The sequence below is a fragment of the Zootoca vivipara genome, chromosome 1 (genome assembly GCF_963506605.1).
Source record: "Zootoca vivipara chromosome 1, rZooViv1.1, whole genome shotgun sequence".
Lineage (NCBI taxonomy): Eukaryota > Metazoa > Chordata > Lepidosauria > Squamata > Lacertidae > Zootoca > Zootoca vivipara.
In genome coordinates, this window is record NC_083276.1 from 19,049,503 (window position 1) to 19,068,098 (window position 18,596).

Below are 18,596 nucleotides of genomic sequence, written 5' to 3' on the forward strand. Positions count from 1 at the left end.
TTAATTTTTTTCGAAGGTTTTTTATTTTATTTTTACTGAATTCATTTCACAGGCCCTCCAGTTCTGTGATTACCTGCAGGACACTGGGCAAAATTACATTATCAGGGACATGATGTGAAAAACAGAACTGCTTTACACATTAATAATTCCCCTGCAGGAAAATGTGGAGAAGTTATTAAGATCTTGAAATACTCTAGGATACACAGAGGAAGCTTTCATAGGAGGGAAAAACACACAGCAAATCACTGAACTAGGATGGTCAATTTCATTTGTCCCTTCCTAAGTCCATTAATTCCAACAATTCTCCTCTGAGCAGAATTTAGTCGGATATAACCCTTTGATAGCCTTATCCTCAATTTGTCCAATTGTAAAGCCATTCATTTTGGTGGCCATCACTGCCTCTTGTGGGAAGCAGTACCACAGAATATTAGTAGCAGTTTGGTCTTAAATCAGTAATTGAGATATGTGAGACCATTACTAATAATATTAGCAAACTGTGGGTATGGAAAATATGGGGTGGAGAGAGATAAGAACTACTTCTCTGCCTTGTTTTCTGAAAACACTACACTCATGCAATGAAATTACATCACTTGCTCTTTAAAAAGACAGCTTAGTTCTTTTCTCCACAATTTGTCTGCTCTTTTTTCCAAGGCTGAATGATCTCTTAAAATTTGGTCTAGTCCGTCGGCAAACAAACACAAACACTGTTAATTGCACTTAGATTAAAACCCACAAATTAGCTAAAGCGAAGCATTGTTATCAGCAAATTCATCAAGCAGCACAGGGAGCCGACTGGGTAAAAATAAAATAAAATAAGTACAATTGTGTGTAACCATGGTGAAATGGTTTTATCTCTTACTGGCGGTGCAAAGTTTGTCTTTGCTGCAAAAATGTGCCAGAGCTGCTGAAACTCCTATGAATATCTAATCAATCTAATCATGAAGCTAGCAATAGGCCTGCAACAAAACAAAAAAGCACTCAGGAGCGTGAAACTAAAGTCATTTAGTTTTCATTAGTGGTTTGGAATGGGAACTGACGGGGGAGGGGTGAACTGGGGAAATTTGGGTTTGAGCAGTAGCCTCACAGAATCGTAGAGCTGGAAGGGATCTTGAGGGTCATCTAGTCCTATTTCCTGCAATGGAATCTCAACACTCGGTCTCCCATCCAATTTGAAACCAGGCCAGACCCTGCTTAGCTTTGCAAATGTGCTGCTTGAACAAATGATGACTGATGACTTGATGGAAAATAATGGTAAGGCAAGAAAAGATGTATTGCTAGTCAACTGTTTAAAAGGTAGGTCTGATGCATAAATGGGGGGGGGGGAGTTAGACGATGCCTATAAATATTCACTAGCCATACTGATATTTTCCTTCTACTGATACCTCTTCCATCATTTTTAGAGGTTTCACTGCATCCTCCATCTTTATCTCTGCAGTTGTTTATGACAGAAGTTTCCCGGTCCAGTCCTATGAGCATTTTTCTCCCTATGTTCCATGGGGCTTTCTCCCAGGAAGATATGTGCACAGGATTTCAGCCTCTGACTCTGCCTTCCATGCAACAACCACAGTGCAATGATCTTGAGAATCAGGCCGTTGCTTATTAATGGATTAATCCTCACAGCATTTCCAAATGCAATAAAGGAAATGTTCACCAAAATGTACATCCACTTTTGGAAACACTGAAATATTTGACTGCAAAAAAAATGATAATAAATAAAAACACAAAGTGCACTTTTATAGCATTCGTCATGATTATATTTTTATATGACATGCTAACTGAAACCATGTTGCCAGTGCAGGGAGAACGCTCATCAACCTGCTGATAACAACAGCCACTCAAGTGTGCAGAACCAGAAGGTTGGCCAGAAAAATAATACAGATGCTTTTGAGGAATAATCACATAAGGTCTGAAATGGGGGGGGGGGGTTGAGCTTTGGGAATGGGAAGAGGTAGAAGACATATAAGCAGTACAAACGATGGCTTGGAACTGGGGTGGAGAACCTATGCCAGGAGTGTACAGTGGTACCTCTACTTACAAATAATTCTACTTACGAATTTTTCTACTTACAAATGGAGCTCTGTCCGCCATCTTGGATGCGGTTTAGATAGGATTTTATCTACTTACGAATTTTTAGATAGGGTTGCTTCGACTTACGAATTTTTCTCCCAATGCATTCCTATGGGATTCAACTTACAATTTTTTTCGACTTACAAATGTGTGTTTGGAACGCATTAAATTCGTAAGTAGAGGTACCACTGTAGTGACAAATTTAGAAGTGCAGTGTCCCTTCCTGCTAGTCCTAGCCATGCCCCCTCACAGCTATATCCCTTCTACAATTATATAACTTTCTAAAATATTACTTTTTAGAACTACCATTTTCTGTGCGTGTCCACAGAGTGTTCCAGTATCTTCTTTCAGAGTGACTTGAGTTGTGTGGGTTTTTTTCCATGAAGTTCCATTTTACAACCTTCTCCTGAAACTGAAGCACCTTGTGTTCTTGGTGTCCCTAAATGCTTAGCTTGAGAACATACAGAGGCTACAAAAGCTCCCCTTTCCGGGTGATTCTAGAACACTGGAAACAGGGACCTACAAGAGGAATGGTAACAGATCGGTGACATCTCCATAAGCCACTACACCATTGCCTTTGGACCTCTATGTGCTGCAGTAGTGATGCTGATAACCAGCCGTCACTGTCTGATTGTTTTTTGACTGTGTCTGACAAGCAAGCAGGTGGTAGCAATGATGACTCAGAGAAGTAGCAGGTGGCAAGTGAGTGCAGAGCAGTGAGTGGACAACTGGAGCCCTCCATATGGTGTTGGACTACAACTCCCATCCTCCCTGTCTATTGCCCATGCTGGCTGGGTCTGCTGGAAACTGGAGCCACAAGAATAGGTTCTCTATCCCTGGTTTAGAACAACAGCAAAAAAAAAGGTCTTCTCCTAATTCCCTTTGACATTATTTTTTATACAAATATCTCTATGGACCTGGTGAAAGAGTGGCATTGGTTTCTGAGCCACAGACACACAATAACATCTCATTCTGTTCTAGACCATCACAGACTTTGTTCAATGCAGCTGGGTTAGAAGACATTAGAATCTCTCTCTGTGCATGAGAGAGTGGCTTCGGGATTGTCACCATTATGTTTCCCCATACTGTATAACCAAGATCAATACAAGACTCTATCAATATTGTTACAAGCCTCTATTTCATTATCAGATCCTGAACTTCCACCATGTTATCCTTCCAGACTCAGGGTTTTCAGATTTATGCAACTGGATTGTACAACTTTCTAGACACCTGAGCCGTTTTCTTTCCCCCGGCAGGAGGAACTGCTAGGAAAGTAACCGTATCTACAAAACCGACTGAAATATTTCAATGTGCCTTTGTAATGGACAACAAAAAAGGGGTACTCTCCACATGCTGCCTTGCCAGAACCTTCCTGTCATTTAAAAATAAAAATTAAAACCAGTTCTGCATGTCTACTTGTCCAGTGCCTATGGAGGGCAAGAAAAAATATTGCTGCAGAACGTAAGGAGGAAAAGTATTCATGTACAAAGCTCCAGTTCAGGAGTAATTAGATACTTAAAACCAAAGAGAAATGAGAGAAGCAACAAATTCACTAGCCAGCAAGCACCAGAGCCCTTGGGGAGCACACCTGCCTTTTCTTTTGTGTGCGTTGCAGTTTGCATGATGGGGAAAGGCTGTAGCTCAGTTGTGAAGCCTCTGCTTTGCATTCAGAAGGTCTCAGGTTCAATCCCTGGCAACTCCAGATAGGAGATGGGGTAAAGTCCCTCTGTCTGAAACCCTGGAGATCTGCTGCCAGTCAGTAAGACAATAGCGAGCTAGATTCACTGGCTTTTCATGTTAAGCTTTACATTTAATTGATTATGCTGCTAATGAGATGCTTCCTCCCCACATCATTTACAAAGGACCTCAAGGGTGGCTCCCCGGCCTCATTATCTTTTGGTCACCTATTGTTAAGCTTGTTCTTAGCTAACAAGGGTCTACCTACAAATATTTAAAAAGATTTACATTTGTATATAGGCATGTGCGCATATATATATATATCTACATACATACACACACACACTCTGCGCTGATGAAACAGCAACTGTCCACCTCCCCTAGCTGTTGTCCTTTCTTCTCAGAACGTGAAGGCATACACAACTCCAACAACAACTATGTTTCCAATTGTGGCTATAATTGCAATCCATAACAAAATGGCGTCATTTGAAGAACGGGAGGCATCTTCAGGCTGGTTCGGCATTGAAGCAGCTGCATGGACGTTGCCAGAGGAATTAAACAAGGAGTATTCCGTACTAAAGTCCTCGTTGGGCGAATCCATGAAGGCTCCTCCCATAACTGGAAGCTGTGGAAGAATAATTTAGAACATTAGGGTCAAGAATTGGAGGAAGAGGTCCATAAATAGAAACTTGTTTGCTGTTTGCTGTTGGTTTACAACTCCCATCACCTGCTGTTTGTGGTGGAGTTCAGCAATATCTGGTGATATAATGGTGAGGATTGCAAAAATATACCTTAAAGAGAGGTGCAAGACTCCTAACATGCAGGTGTCCTCCAAAGGACTCCTAACATGCAGATGATGGGTTTCAAATGTGTTATAGTAGAGGTGCATGAAGTGAGGCATACCTTCCAAGAGCCCTGGAAAAAACAGGGCATCCCATTTGTTCATATGAGACCTTGGCGGCCATTTTGGGTGCTGCGGTCTCATGTGCTCTTGCCCCGAAAAAGTGTTTTCTTTGGGGTGAAAGTGAAGCATGGGTCACGTAACTTGCTACGAGCACATCCCAGAAGATGCACTTCCCAGTTTTGTGTCAGAAAAAGTTGGACAGTATGGTGAGGTAACATTAGTTAGTGGAAGGAAGTGAGGGAGAGAGGGCTAGCAAGTGGCTAATTTAGCCCATTAGTCCTGGTTTCTGAAGGCCTGATGTGCCAGGCTGGTGATTCTATCCTCGCTAAAGCCAAGCCCTCCTTTCTCTGTATGAGATCTGTTCAAGAGTCATTCTTCCAGAATGACCATTTCAGTAAACAGGCCTTGTCCAAGATAAATATTTGATATGGGATTTCAAGCTTCAAACATAGTATCTTACATAGTTTTTGGTGGGAGGGGAAAACATATTCATGTGGACACACAATTCAGCATGTCCAAGTGCCTTCTTGATCCCAGGCAAGAAACCAGTACTTTGGGGGGGGGGCGTGAATTAAGAGTCTTTTCCTTCAGATGAATTTAAATTCTAATTCAGAGCTTGTCTGGAGCCTGAGACAAATTCTGCCATGAAAGCTAACAGCTGGGCTTGAAGTTCCAATGACAGGCAGCCTCTGCCACAGCCATTCCCCACAAATTCTGCAGTCAATTAAGACAAAGTTAAGCATCTGATATGACAAGACCCATCATTTAAGAGAATTTTAAGAAACTTTAAGAGATTGAGCTGGTGTGGCCTCATGTCCTATTTTAAAAAGACGAGTCCTCAGCTTGAAGGGCTGCCAAGCCATGAAACTCACTGAGTTAATAGAATCTAACCTCAGAGAGGATTGCTGCATGGATAAAATGAGAACAGCACCCTCCATCTTTGCCACCCTGAGCTGCTTGAAGAAGTTTGGGGTACCACATTGCTTGGCACCTCAGTACCCAAGGGAATGTCTCCTCCCATATGATGCTACGCTTGACAATGGAGCCCCTCATCCAAGTGTCTTCTCAATCAGAAAGACTTTGAGAAAGAGAACATTTCTCAGTGGTGTTCTGTAAGCCTGGAAATACCAGTTACTGGAAACCAAAAGAGTCAGGAGGAGTGCTGCTGTGCTCAAGTGCTACTTGAAGACTTCACATGTGCACCTGGTTGACCACTGTGATAGCAGGATGCTTGACTAGATGAGCCACTGGCCCTAATCCAGTACATTCTTACATTCATTCTTGCTGGGTTATGAAATGCTCACCCAAGGGAAACTGGCTTGGGAGTACCGACATTGTTTTTTTAAAATAATATTCTTATTAATTTTTTATATAAACACAAACAAAACATAAAACACAACAATATATATATTTTCTGTCCCTCCATCCTCCCTTCCCCCACCAGTCCACTTCTGCCACCAGTAGGACCAGTAGGCGTTGAGAGCCGAAGGGGTCCATTTTAAGGCTAAGTTCGTCCTCCCCCCTCCTCCTCCACCCCCGCCCCCCCTGCCACCAGAAGGCCAGGTGCGGAAGAGCAGCATGGTTTGGATTTCCCCCAGCTGTTCCTTAAACACACACATATAAAACAAACAAATAAATTTACCAATTCTTATATCTTAACATTATACTTATGGGTTCCTCAGATCTCTTCTTCCTGGTCTTCCTAATTTCTTAACATAATTGTGGCGGATTTTCTATTCATGACTAAAATCTTTTCCTTTAAATATTCACATTATCCTCCTCCTTTTTCGTGCCCCCTCCCCACGGATCCCCTCCTGCCACGAGGTGAATCCATGAGGTGCGGCCTTCCAAAGGAGATCCATTTTTGTGTCTGGGTTTCCCTCCACCCCCTCCTCTCTCCTCAGAGCACCCGGGAGTACCGACATTGTTGTCGTTTAGGCATCAAGCGAAGCCTTTTCTGTTCTCCCAGCTTTCACGGTAGTGTTAACTTCTGGCATTTTGCTAATCATGTTAGTATGTTATCAGCTCTTGATTTTATTGCGTTTTCTTAGTGTGGTTCATTTGGATGTTAGGACTTATTGTGGACTTCCGCTGCATATTATTGTGTTTTTAAACAAAAAATCTTACCCCAATTCTCTGGAGAAGATTCAGGACACACAGAGACTGAGGGATGGGCACACAGTCCCACTGGAAGAAATGTTCCACTTGCACAGTTATTTAGTTGAACACTGCCCTAGGTGTCTAATACCAGTATAGTTGTACCTCTGGTTATGAACTTAATTCATTCTGGAGGTCTGTTCTTAACCCGAAACCATTCTTAACCTGAGGTACCACTTTAGCTAATGGGGCCTCCCACTGCGGCACGATTTCTGTTCTCATCCTGAGGTAAAGTTCTTAACTCGAGGTACTACTTCCGAGTTAGCAGAGTCTGTAACCCGAAATGTTTGTTACCTGAGGTGTTTGTAACCCAAGGTACCACTGTATAGTTAAAAATCTTCTGTAGTACTGTGTGATTTGAATAAGTGAGCACAAAAGGAAATTGTGTAAGAAGAGCAGATCTTTTCAAATGAGCAACTGGGAAAACCCAGAGTTCTCTTCCTTTGGGGGAAGCTGGGGGAATTACTCTTCTTAATTGTCCATGTGAATCATTGTTACAGAAAGCTCTCAAAGTCTAGTGGTTTGAGAGCCTTTATCAGTGAAGAAAGACACATCAGAGCTGGCCCTAAGCCCAGATAGCCAAATAGCTAAGGGGACCGATTGGGTTTCTAACATGTCTCTACTAGGCAAGCTTTAGAGAAGATTATTCTTATAATTGGGCAATGTGCTATTTGTAGCAAAGCCCCACAATACATCATCTTTCCATTTAAATTGTACCCTCGGTGCCTTACTTTCCCCAGGGTTGGCAGAAAATCTTAAGAGATCAGTGTCAAGCCCTTTACAAGACATTTAGAAAAGGAGCTTGAAAAGGGGTGTTTTAGACTATGTTTTCTGTATTCACAAAACAATCCCTAGAAAAAGCTCAGGGAACAAATGAAATGATGCTTGTGGAAATTGATTTTGTTTGGCACAAACATATACTAGCTGCGGGAAAACTGAACGATGTGGTTTAAAGCAATCTTTAGGTTTCCGATCCCAGCATCCAAAAGAGGACTCTGCCAGATTGTCTTGTTTTATTGAGCATTCATCTTGTTTGGATGGTGGTTTTAGGATGTCGCCCAACACTGCCATTATCCAGTGCATTTTCCTGTCACTTTCCTTGCCACAAAACCCCCACTTCTTTGGGAAGTGGCTTTGTTGCGCAAGACCATCAACTCCACTTTGTATGAATGAATTATAGTGTGATGGTCTAGAAGCAGCCGGACTCAACAGGAAAATCTCTCATTAATGTCTTTCAGTAAGTGGGGAACCAAAGCATGGGGGTGGGTTGCACCGCAGCTCAGCGGTAGAGCTCTGGCTTTGCATTCAGAAGGTCACAGGTTCAATCCCCCAGATCTCCAGTTTTAAAAAGGGTCAGGTGGCAGGCAATGTGAAAGACCTCTGCTTCGGAGAGTGGACAGCCACTGCAACTCAAAGTTACCAATACAGTGGTACCTCTGGATACGTACTTGATCCGTTCCCGGGTGCTGTTCTTACCCCGAAAAGTATGTATCTGGAGTGGTGCTTCCGCGCATGCGCAAAGCGCGCAGAACGCAGAAGTAAACACTTCCGGGTCCGCCGTGTTCTTAAGCTGAAAATACGCAACCCGCAGCAAACGTAAACAGAGGTATGACTGTATACGGAAAATAGTCGGACCTGCTTTATATGGCAGTTCCCTACATTTCCATCTTTCTACTCACCATCTTGTACATTTCAAGATTATCTCAAGGTCATGCAAGTATTTGTAAACTCTGGGGGAAGATTAAGTACCTTGTATGCTTAAAAAGATTAAGTATGTTAGAATCCATTCCAACGGATCTTGGCCCAGGACAAAGCTGTACGAACAGACCACATCTGTTTTCAGCAACAGATTATCGGGAAATAAAAAGGAAAGACTGAAAAGGGGAAGAAACTCTAAAAATTCAGATTGCAAACAACCCAGACCTTTATTTTATTTTTTGGGGGTAGAGACAGATCCAGATCTCCCCACCCTACTTCTTTTAATTAAGAAATTCAAAATAAACATGGATCAAAGTGGAAAAGCTTCTCAGATGATCAGATGGTGCCTCCTGAATCGAACTTGAACTCTGGTGGTTTCCTATACAACAATGGAGGCCGGCAGTTCAGTTGAGGGGGCACAGGGCAAGCTGTCTGACACACAGTTCTCTGTCCTCCAACACCTTGCATCACTCCCTGCCCCCCTGCAACTGCTGCCCGAGGCAGCCACTTTATTCTGCCCAATGGGAGGGCCGGCCCTGCAGAGGATTGATGTTTTAGGAGCCATGAGATATTTAAAGGGTTTCTTGCAGGACATCAATACTTTGCACAAGAGATGCAAAGGAAAAGAAGGTTTAAGGTATGCCAGTCTGCTCATATTAAGGAAATGAAGCTTTCTCAAGGGAGCTCAGAGTCTGCAGAATAAATTCTTTCTAATGAAGCACTTATTGCTATGGAAGCAATTGAATTCAAAAAGCACACGGTTGCACACGTGCCATGTAATCCGACCTTGTGGCTCAGCATCTTTTCGTACCATTGTTTAAATGAGAGAGGCCCAACATCACAAATACTTATGATTAGTATGCAATAATGAAAAAAATGTATGCTGTGACCCACCCCCCCAAAGCTAGCATATTTGACACTTATGTAACTAATAATTCTTACATGAAATAATGTAAATTTTCCACAGACAATCGAGATTCAGAATGAGTGTGCAGTTCCCACTGGTTCCATGTTCTGCTAAATGATAAAAATTTTATATTGCTCCTCCTGGCCCCCTTTACCTCAGCAACCTTCACATTTATGCCTTGAAATGTATATGTTAAAGTATTAATGTGAAAGCGAGCTTTCTCACAAAGGAAATCTCTTTGCTATGGATAAAAATCAGTGTTAAAAGTCAAGTCCAAAAATGTTTTATTTAGTGAAAATAAAAATAAGTGTATACAAAATGCTCCAAATAGCAGGATGCTGTCAATAAATTCAGCCTGATGCAACCCCACACATTATACAGCTTGCCATTTAAAATATAAAAAAGAGAGAGAGAAAACTGAAAGAGAAATATAATAATGAAATTATATAAAGTGAAACAAACAAGGCTACCAACATACTAAGTAGGTTCACGTTTGAATTTCAATTCATCATAAAATAAATATCTATCTGTGCCAATTTCCCCTTTTGCTCACAGTTGTTGCTCTAAATAACAATAGGATGCAAAAAAACAGATAGCTGGATGTCAGGGGGTCTCTTTACAGAGAGCCCCCACCCATCATTTTCACCAGCTCATCACCCAGTGTCAGCACCAGCAGCGAGTCAGAGCAGAGGAATGAGGACGTGAGCGGGGTGGAGAGAGGGCTGTCGTATGCTACAGAGCCCTCTGAGGGAGAGCTAGGGGAGGAGGAGCTGAGACAACCATCAGACACAGGGCGGCCATTTCCCCCGACGCCTGAATTGAGGCGTGCAGCCAGGGCCGGTGCTAGGGTTTTTTGTGCCCTAGGCGAGATCACCTTCTGGCGCCCTCCCCCCCCCATTAATAAAAAATAAAATTTAAAAAACTAAAAAAAATAGAAAAAATAAAAAATAAAAAAAAAACAGCTGAGAGGCGCGGCGAGGTGGCTCCAGGCTCGCGCTCCCTGCATGCCCCTGGAGCTTCACGCGGGGAGCGCGAGCCTGGGGCCGCCTCCACTGCGCCTGTCAGATGTTGAGCGGCTTCAGCCCACTCTCCGGAGGCACGCATGCGCCTCAGGATAGCGGCTTGAAGCCGCTGAACAGGTGACAGGCGCAGTGGAGGCGGCTTCATGCAGCACTGGGGGGCGGCGGGCAGGCTGGCTAGCACCCCCTCCATTTTAGCGCCCTAGGCAGCTGCCTAGTTTGCCTTAATGGACACACTGGCCCTGGGCATGCTAGAACCCGTAGGGCAAGGGGGCGGCGTTTGGGGGTCCCCAGACTCTTATGGTGGGCGAAGACTAGGAAGAAGCCATTGTGAGGTTCTGATACGGACTGAGTAGTCATGTTTCTTGATATTCTTGCACTGTAAATAGCATGCACAATAAAACTCCGAAAGGAAAGACGAAGTGGAGCGTCTTTACTCATGAGTAGCCGCAACCCTCTCTGACACTGTGTAATGTTTCATGCTTTAAAATGCTTATATTTGTGTGCTAAATTAGTTAAAGAACTAGGCCACTAATCATAAGTTTGTTGGTTTTGATAACTTGTGTTGTGTATTGAGTCAAAGGGTTTTATATCTGTATTACTATTGTCTGTATTTGCATTAGGGTAAAGTAACTGCCTTTTGGTTCCAGAAGGTAAAGCTACTATTGGTTCATTTAAGCTGCTGTATTTGGATCCTCTGTCTTATTGGTTTCCTCCAAAAGGCAGCACTGTGATTGCCTGATATTGTTCCCTCCAAAATGTATCCCTTTCTAGCTATTCCCCCGTCCCTATAAATGTAGCTTTCCTCCTCTCAGAGCTTAGTCTTGTTTGCTTTAATAAAGAGCTGTTACTAGAGAACTGTCTCCAGCATGTTATGTCAACAGAGCTGAAATCACGAACCCCACGTCACAACAACTTATAAAATTATTTGCTTTTTAATCCCATATATAGTGGAGCTAGATTGGGAGGGGTCTTGTACCTAAAATAAAAATAAAATAAAATGTTGAAAGAGTTGGGGAGAATATGCCCCTTATTAATACTAAGAATAAGTTAGTTACATTTTGTAAATGCTGTGGTGCAATGTTGTTATAGTTTGCAAAAAATTGATGGAACCAATAAGTTTAAAATACCGTAATAAAATTTCCAACCAGCAAACCCCCACATTATAATGAATGGAGAGCATCATAAAGCTGTATATTATCATTGTACTTGCTATTCCAGCATATCAAAAAAATACAATTTCTCCACATTCTGAAAAACAATACTGAGCAGCTTCTGCCCCTGTGTTCTATGGGGGGTTTCTGCCTTCCCTGAGCTTGCCAAATATATTTTATATATTTGGTTAATTCTGCTTGTATTCTCCTATAATGAGTTCACCCAATCATTTTTGCCATATTCCAAATCTTCTCGACCCACTCAAAAGTAGTCAGAGGAAAAAAGCTCCCCCCCCCCGAATTCTTAGCAATTATTATTTTTGCTGCAGTAATCAAATTGATTACCACCCCTTGATCACTGTCTATGGCAACATCTACACTTTTTAAGTATCCAAGCAGAAATATCTTAGGAACACATATCCAAATGGAGCCTAACATTTCTGAAATTGTTTCAGAAATAGAATTCCTAAAAAAAGAAGAAGAAGGGACAATTCCAGAAAATGTGGGTGTGATCTGTTTAGCAGATTAAAAACCAGTGCTGCATGATATTGATTTTTTTTTTTTGGGGACAACAGTGCCCCTCTTCACTGCATGCTGCAGTGCAAACTGCTTTTAATATTCCTTGGAATAAAAAAACAAACGCAGTTTGTGCTACTATATAAGGAGCTGCTGTTCGTGAATGTGTTGCAAGCTGCATTGCTTACATGAAGTCTCTTGCATGTGTTTAAAGGGGCTTCCTGGATCAGGGTCAATAAAGAAGAAGCCTTGTTCCATAAATACTGTAATATCAAACCTAAAACCGGGGGTGGGGGTGGGGGTGAATCTACAGCAACATACATCAACAAATATGTACTTCCTCCACCCGCCCTAGCCACCCTTTCAGAACCTAAGAAGTTGCTTCATAATAAATCAGACTGATTAGTCCATCTAAGTCAGTACTGCCCACATCCCCTGGTATCAGACCCTTACGTATCTACCCTGATCAGCTGTAATTCCTGCAATGTAGGGGCAGATCCGACACAAGACATTTCGGCACCTGAGGCAGACCCCAAAGCAGAAACCCCCCCCCCCGCCAGGGAAGAAGGAGTGTGAGGGGGGGGAATCTACATCAGGAACAAGAGAGGAAGAAAGATTGACGTAGAGACCTGCTGCCCCCGTGGATTCTACCACATGAGGCAGTTGCATCCATGACAGAGTGCCATCCAACCTCTGCTCAAAAACCTCCAGGGAAGGAGAGTCCACAACCTCCCGAGGGAGTCCATTCCACTGTCAAACAGCTCTTACTGTCAGAAAGTTCTTCCTGATTTTTAGTTGGAATCTCCTTTCTTGTAACTTGAAGCCATTGGTTTGAGTCCTACCCTCCAGAGTGGGAGAAAACAAGCTTGCTCCATCTTCCATGTGACAGCCCTTGAGATATTTGAAGATGGGTATCACATCAAAGGTCCGTATAGTTAAAGCTATGGTTTTCTCAGTAGTGATGTATGGAAGTGAGAGCTGGACCATAAAGAAGAAGGCTGATCGCTGAAGAATTGATGCTTTTGAATTATGGTGCTGGAGGAGACTCTTGAGCAGGCATCCCCAAACTGCGGCCCTCCAGATGTTTTGGCCTACAACTCCCATGATTCCTAGTTAACAGGACCAGTGGTCGGGGAAGATGGGAATTGTAGTCCAAAACATCTGGAGGGCCGAAGTTTGGGGATGCCTGCTCTTGAGAGTCCCACGGACTGCAAGAAGATCAAACCTATCCATTCTTAAGGAAATCAGCCCTGAGTGCTCACTGGAAGGACAGATTCTGAAGCTGAGGCTCCAATACTTTGGCCACCTCATGAAAAGAGAAGACTCCCTGGAAAAGATCCTGATGTTGACTTCCTGGAAAAGACCCTGATGTTGGGAAAGATGGAGGGCACAAGGAGAAGGGGACAACAGAGGACGAGATGGTTGGACAGTGTTCTCGAAGCTACCAACATGAGTGTGACCAAACTGCGGGAGGCAGTGCAAGACAGGAGTGCCTGGCGTGCTATGGTCCATGGGGTCACAAAGAGTTGGACATGACTAAAGGACTAAACAACAACATCATCATCATCATATCTTCTCTCAGTCTCCTCTCATCCAAGCTAAGCATACCCTGCTGCCTCAACCGTTCCCCAGAAGGCTTGGTTTCCAGACCCATGGTCATCTTGGCCATCTTCCTCTGAACACGTTCCAGCTTGTCAATCAATTAAGTTTACTGTACAAATGAATCAGCAGTGATTCTACTTAGACACAAAACTTTTGTTTGAACAACATGCTGCATAATGGTGACGAGTACCCAGCTATCTAATTGGGGGAGAGGATCTGCAAAGCAGAGTTTCGTGTCTCCACACCCTGCCTCTGGACTCCAGAAGGCTATTTTCACATGGTCCCTTCCAAGAAACCCTTAAGGCTTCATCCCTGGAGCAATTCTGGTCTATCTTAATTTAGCAGTCCAAACGCATAACAAGAGTGATACAGACAGGTTGATGGCAAACTCAGTTTGCACGCTTCCATCCATGACCTTGTATTGCTGGTTAATTGTCGAATTAAATCAAAATAACAGAAAGCAGACCTTGGAAACAGCAATGGAAAATCCATTTTCGAAATATACAAAATTAATTACCTCACATTGCTCTTGTAATTACCTCCCATACCATTGTGAAATGAATACTGGATGATTAGCAGAATGTTAAATAAAAAGTCAACACATGCACATTATTTAAAAGTACTTTGCAGAAGGTAAGTATATGCCCATGTCTCTCCCCACTTTATATATTCGAGAATACTTATAAACTATGAAATGGACATGGGCATTTTGGTTTTTGTTTGTTTGTTTGTTTATATATATATTTTTTTTAAAAAAACCTCATTTGAGACAATTCACATTTTAGTATTGCCATTGGGCTTACAGTTTGCTGTGGGCAGTGACCTGTCTCTAAATAGGTATATTTACGATTGCATCCCCAAGGTGGCTGGCAGTCAGGTGTTGAGAATGAAGCATTTTCTGCCATTACCCGAAGCAATGACTCTACTCATTTTAGTAAATACATCTCAACTTCCCTCTATAGAATGGCATCCCCAAACAGAATGAACCAGCCCAAAGCTTGTATATCCCCCCTAAGAATATCAACATGCCTTCTGCAGTGAAACTTGGCAAAGTGCCTTGATGTGAGATAACTGGATGGTCATTCAAGTTTTAGATGTTGGACTGTGGTTTGAGATTTAACAGTACTATGAGGTTTATATAACTGCCGCAACACAATAAGCAGAAGAATGTACAGATGACATTAAAGATCTATTCAGTCAAACACCCTGTTTCCTATTTGGGGCTGATTCCTTCCAGGCTGTTGTCAGACCCACTAGCCAAGAACCACAATGCTGCGTAGAAATATACATCCCTCAATACATTCCAAATTATTCTTATTCTTTTATTCTTATTCTTATTTATTTTTTTAGACCCTGCGTTTCCCCCGGACAGGGACTCAAGGTGGCTTACAGATAAAATAGGAACAGCTAAAAACAAGGAGAATTTTTTTAAAACATTAATAGTATTAATAATGTATATAATTTTTAGAGATCTATTAAAAACATAACTACAATAAAAACAGCACGGCACCAGCCCTTGTTATAACAGTAATCCAAGCCTAACTGCTATAACTCTTTATTTTATTTATGCCATTTCTCCAACCCCCCTCATCCGAATTATGAAATCTGGGAGGTGTGTTAACCATCGTCTTAGACCCACCTCCCCATGAAAAAATAGGACCATGTCATTTAACTGGTATTTTCTCCGGATCAACAGAAAGTGCACCAGCCTTAAACACTGCAAAGAAAACATGTGCCAGAAAAATTCTGGGCAGGAGTCCACCCCCCCCAAAAAAACCTGCTTCCCCCCCACAAACTGACAACCCACATTTAGCATCACTTCTGAACTTACCTGTGTGACAAGTAAGGACTGTTTATCCTTCCCTTCCCCAGCCATTGATGCACTCGAAATCACAAACATTCCTTTTGTCCTTGACAGGGAAAAGTTATGGTGTTCCGAATCTTTAACTTTAGAACAGGGAAAAGATTTTCCCTCCCTCTCTCATATTAAAGGAACTAGAGGTCATCCAATGAAGTTGAATTTTGGAAGATTCAGAACAGGCAAAATAAAGTATTTCTTCCCATCCTGCAGAGGCCGATGAGACGGCAGGCCTGCAAGCATCAGGACATCAGTACAACAGCGCTTTTCCTACTTGTGATTTCCAGTAAGTGGCACTGTCTCAAACACATAGTTGTCATAGCTAGGCCATGAACGGCTACTAGCCATGTTTGCCATGTTCCCACTCCTCTTTCGAAGGCTTCTTCTTCTTCTTTGGCGATCACTCATAGCCGAGTAAGATTGTCTTCCATAAACACAGTTTTAACAATGAGTCCGTAAGTGACTGTGGAGGCCAATTCTGGATCCACACGTCCTTCCACAGTGGGGACATTGGTTTCCGGGCTAGAGTTGATCATGGTGTGCATTTGCCAAGCATGCCTTCCTCTTAGCACATTTCTCCCCTGCATCCTGAGTTCGAGTGACTTCAAAGCCCATGACACCTTTGGTAAAGGCTGTTCTCCAACTGGAGCACTCGCAGGCCAGTGTTTCCCAGTTGTCAGTGTTTATACTACATTTTTAAAGATTTGCCTTGAGATAGTCTTTTAACCTCTTTTGTTGACCACCAGCATTACACTTTCCATTTTTAAGTTCAGAATAGAGTAGTTGCTTTGGAAGACGATCATCAGGCATCTGTACAACATGACCAGTCCAATGAAGTTGATGTTGAAGAATCATTGCTTCAACACTGGTGATCTTTGCTTCTTCCAGTACACTGATATTAGTTCGCCTGTCTTCCCAAGTGATGTGAATTTTTTTTCGGAGACATCGTTGATAGAATCTTTCAAGGAGTTGGAGATGGCGTTTATAAGTGGTCTGTGTTTCACAAGCATATAGTAAGGTTGGTAGTACAATAGCTTTGTAAACAAAAGCTATTGCAAAATGCTTTAGTTACAGGTAGGTAGCCGTGTTGGTCTGAGTCAAAACAAAATAAAAAAAATTCCTTCAGTAGCACCTTAAAGACCAACTAAGTTTTTATTTTGGTATGAGCGTTCGTGTGCATGCACACTTCATCAGATACCAAATGCTTTGTATGTTCTGGAAATGTTATAACTAGGTTTGAGGAAGTCTAGCTGGACTAGGTGGACCATTGGCCTGATGTTCTTAATCCCTTCCATTTTAGACCAAACGTAGAAGCTGGTCACATGTGTTAATCCCTGGCTCCTGCTTCAGAAGTAGAAGCATGTTTTTTTTTTTTCTTAAGCAAAAGCCAGGGAACCAAGAAACCAAGCTCTGTCCCGTTACCATCACCACACATAAGCAAAGTACTCCTCTGGCGAGCACTGCATTCTGGAATCTTTGCAAATAATCTGATAAAGTGTTAAGCTCTGCTGTAAAGAAGAAGAATTAAAAGCCAGCTCTGAGATGTATTTCAGGAACCATATGGGAAGCTTTCCCCTTCAACCAGAGCCTCAGAGAAAAATCATAAGGGATCTGTTTAGTTTTGTAACATTTGCCTGGAAAGGAGGCTGAGTAGACTCGCCCTTGCACTGTTTATGCGTGTGCAATTAACATTTTGTGCGGCCAATGTAAATATTTCTTTTTAAAAACAAAAATGCATGGTGCACATTAAGTTTACATTGTTGATTATTTTATTCACAGTGCTGAAAATTCAGCCTGAAAAATAACCAGCAAAACCTATGACTCAATCTGTGCCTTTCAGTAATCTTTTCTGAGAGCATTTGCTATTAATCGAATTACTGTCGCTGTGCATTGGTGAGCCAATTAATTCTAGGGCCTCACGACATATGCACGTTTTGTCCTGATCTCAGTTTTAAGAGAGAGAGAAAATGTGATTCCATGAGGTGCTATTCAAGTACCTTTTACTCTTGAATAGACCCGCTGAAACGAACAAACCTAACTTAAGCCATGTTCATTCATTTCAAAGGGCCTTCTCTGAGCAAGACTTAGTTGAATGCTACTCATGGCTTCCCAAAATGGCCGCCGTGCACTCTTCCTTGAAATAGCTTGAAGCAGTAACTGATTCAAGGTATTCACCGACTCTTTGTGGTGACTGGGTAACAAGGTAAATCGGGGTGATTCGGCAGATGCGGTTTCCCCCTCACCTCATGAGTTGAAGCTTGATGCCAGTAACACCTTTGAATTGGATCAGGGCCACACATAGCACCGTATCTTGACTTTTCGGTACTTTCTCCTGAGAAATGAGCTCCATTAGGCTTTTCTCCTTTAATTGTTTCTATCCCAGCTGGTTATTTTAAGACTTTCGAGAACTAGTACCCGACTTTCCTTGTTTACTTTTCCTCTCCATTTTCCCCCTTGTATGGTGTCTTTTATGGTGCAAGCCAGTGGGCAAAGGCTGTCTTGCTTTTATTGATCTTATGCAAACTTCTCTGAGAGCCTTATTGACGGATGAGCACATGTAAAATAAAATGTTAAAAATGGACAAACAAGCAGCTCTGACAGCCTGATTGAATGGGATATATCAATGGTTTGAGTACAGGCAAAAAGAATTTTTTTCTTCAAGTAATTTTTATACATTTTCCAACATTACAAAATCACAAAAACAAAAAATGAAACAAAACAAACAAACATATCAATTCTTGCATTTTTTACTTAACATTGTTGACTTCCTCAAATCCCCCCTCACTGAGTCCATTTTGGAATTCCAATTAAGCAATTTCCATTTTATATCTTAATTCATTCTAACACATTTTATCATTATCACTCAAATATTCTATTCTAAAAGCATCATCTATTCTTCACCAATAATTAATCAATTTATCCAAATCAAAATTTATTTTTCCGTCCTTCTATCTTCTATTTCTCCCCTTAGCCTAAAATTTATTACCAAGAATTTTCCATAAATTTAAATATTAATTCTTCTATCATACTAACATTT

General features: G+C 42.0%; 1 protein-coding gene across 1 annotated transcript in view; it reads right to left on the reverse strand.

Moving 5' to 3' along the window:
• Window positions 1–2,131: 2,131 nt before the first annotated feature.
• The window catches only part of C1H14orf132 (chromosome 1 C14orf132 homolog), a 38,255-nt gene continuing 21,790 nt past the window's right edge, over window positions 2,132–18,596 (reverse strand). The window contains exon 3 of the mRNA XM_035117261.2: window positions 2,132–4,369. Coding sequence (XP_034973152.2) covers window positions 4,145–4,369 — 225 coding nt within the window. The 3' untranslated portion in view covers window positions 2,132–4,144. The remainder of the gene's footprint in view (window positions 4,370–18,596) is intronic.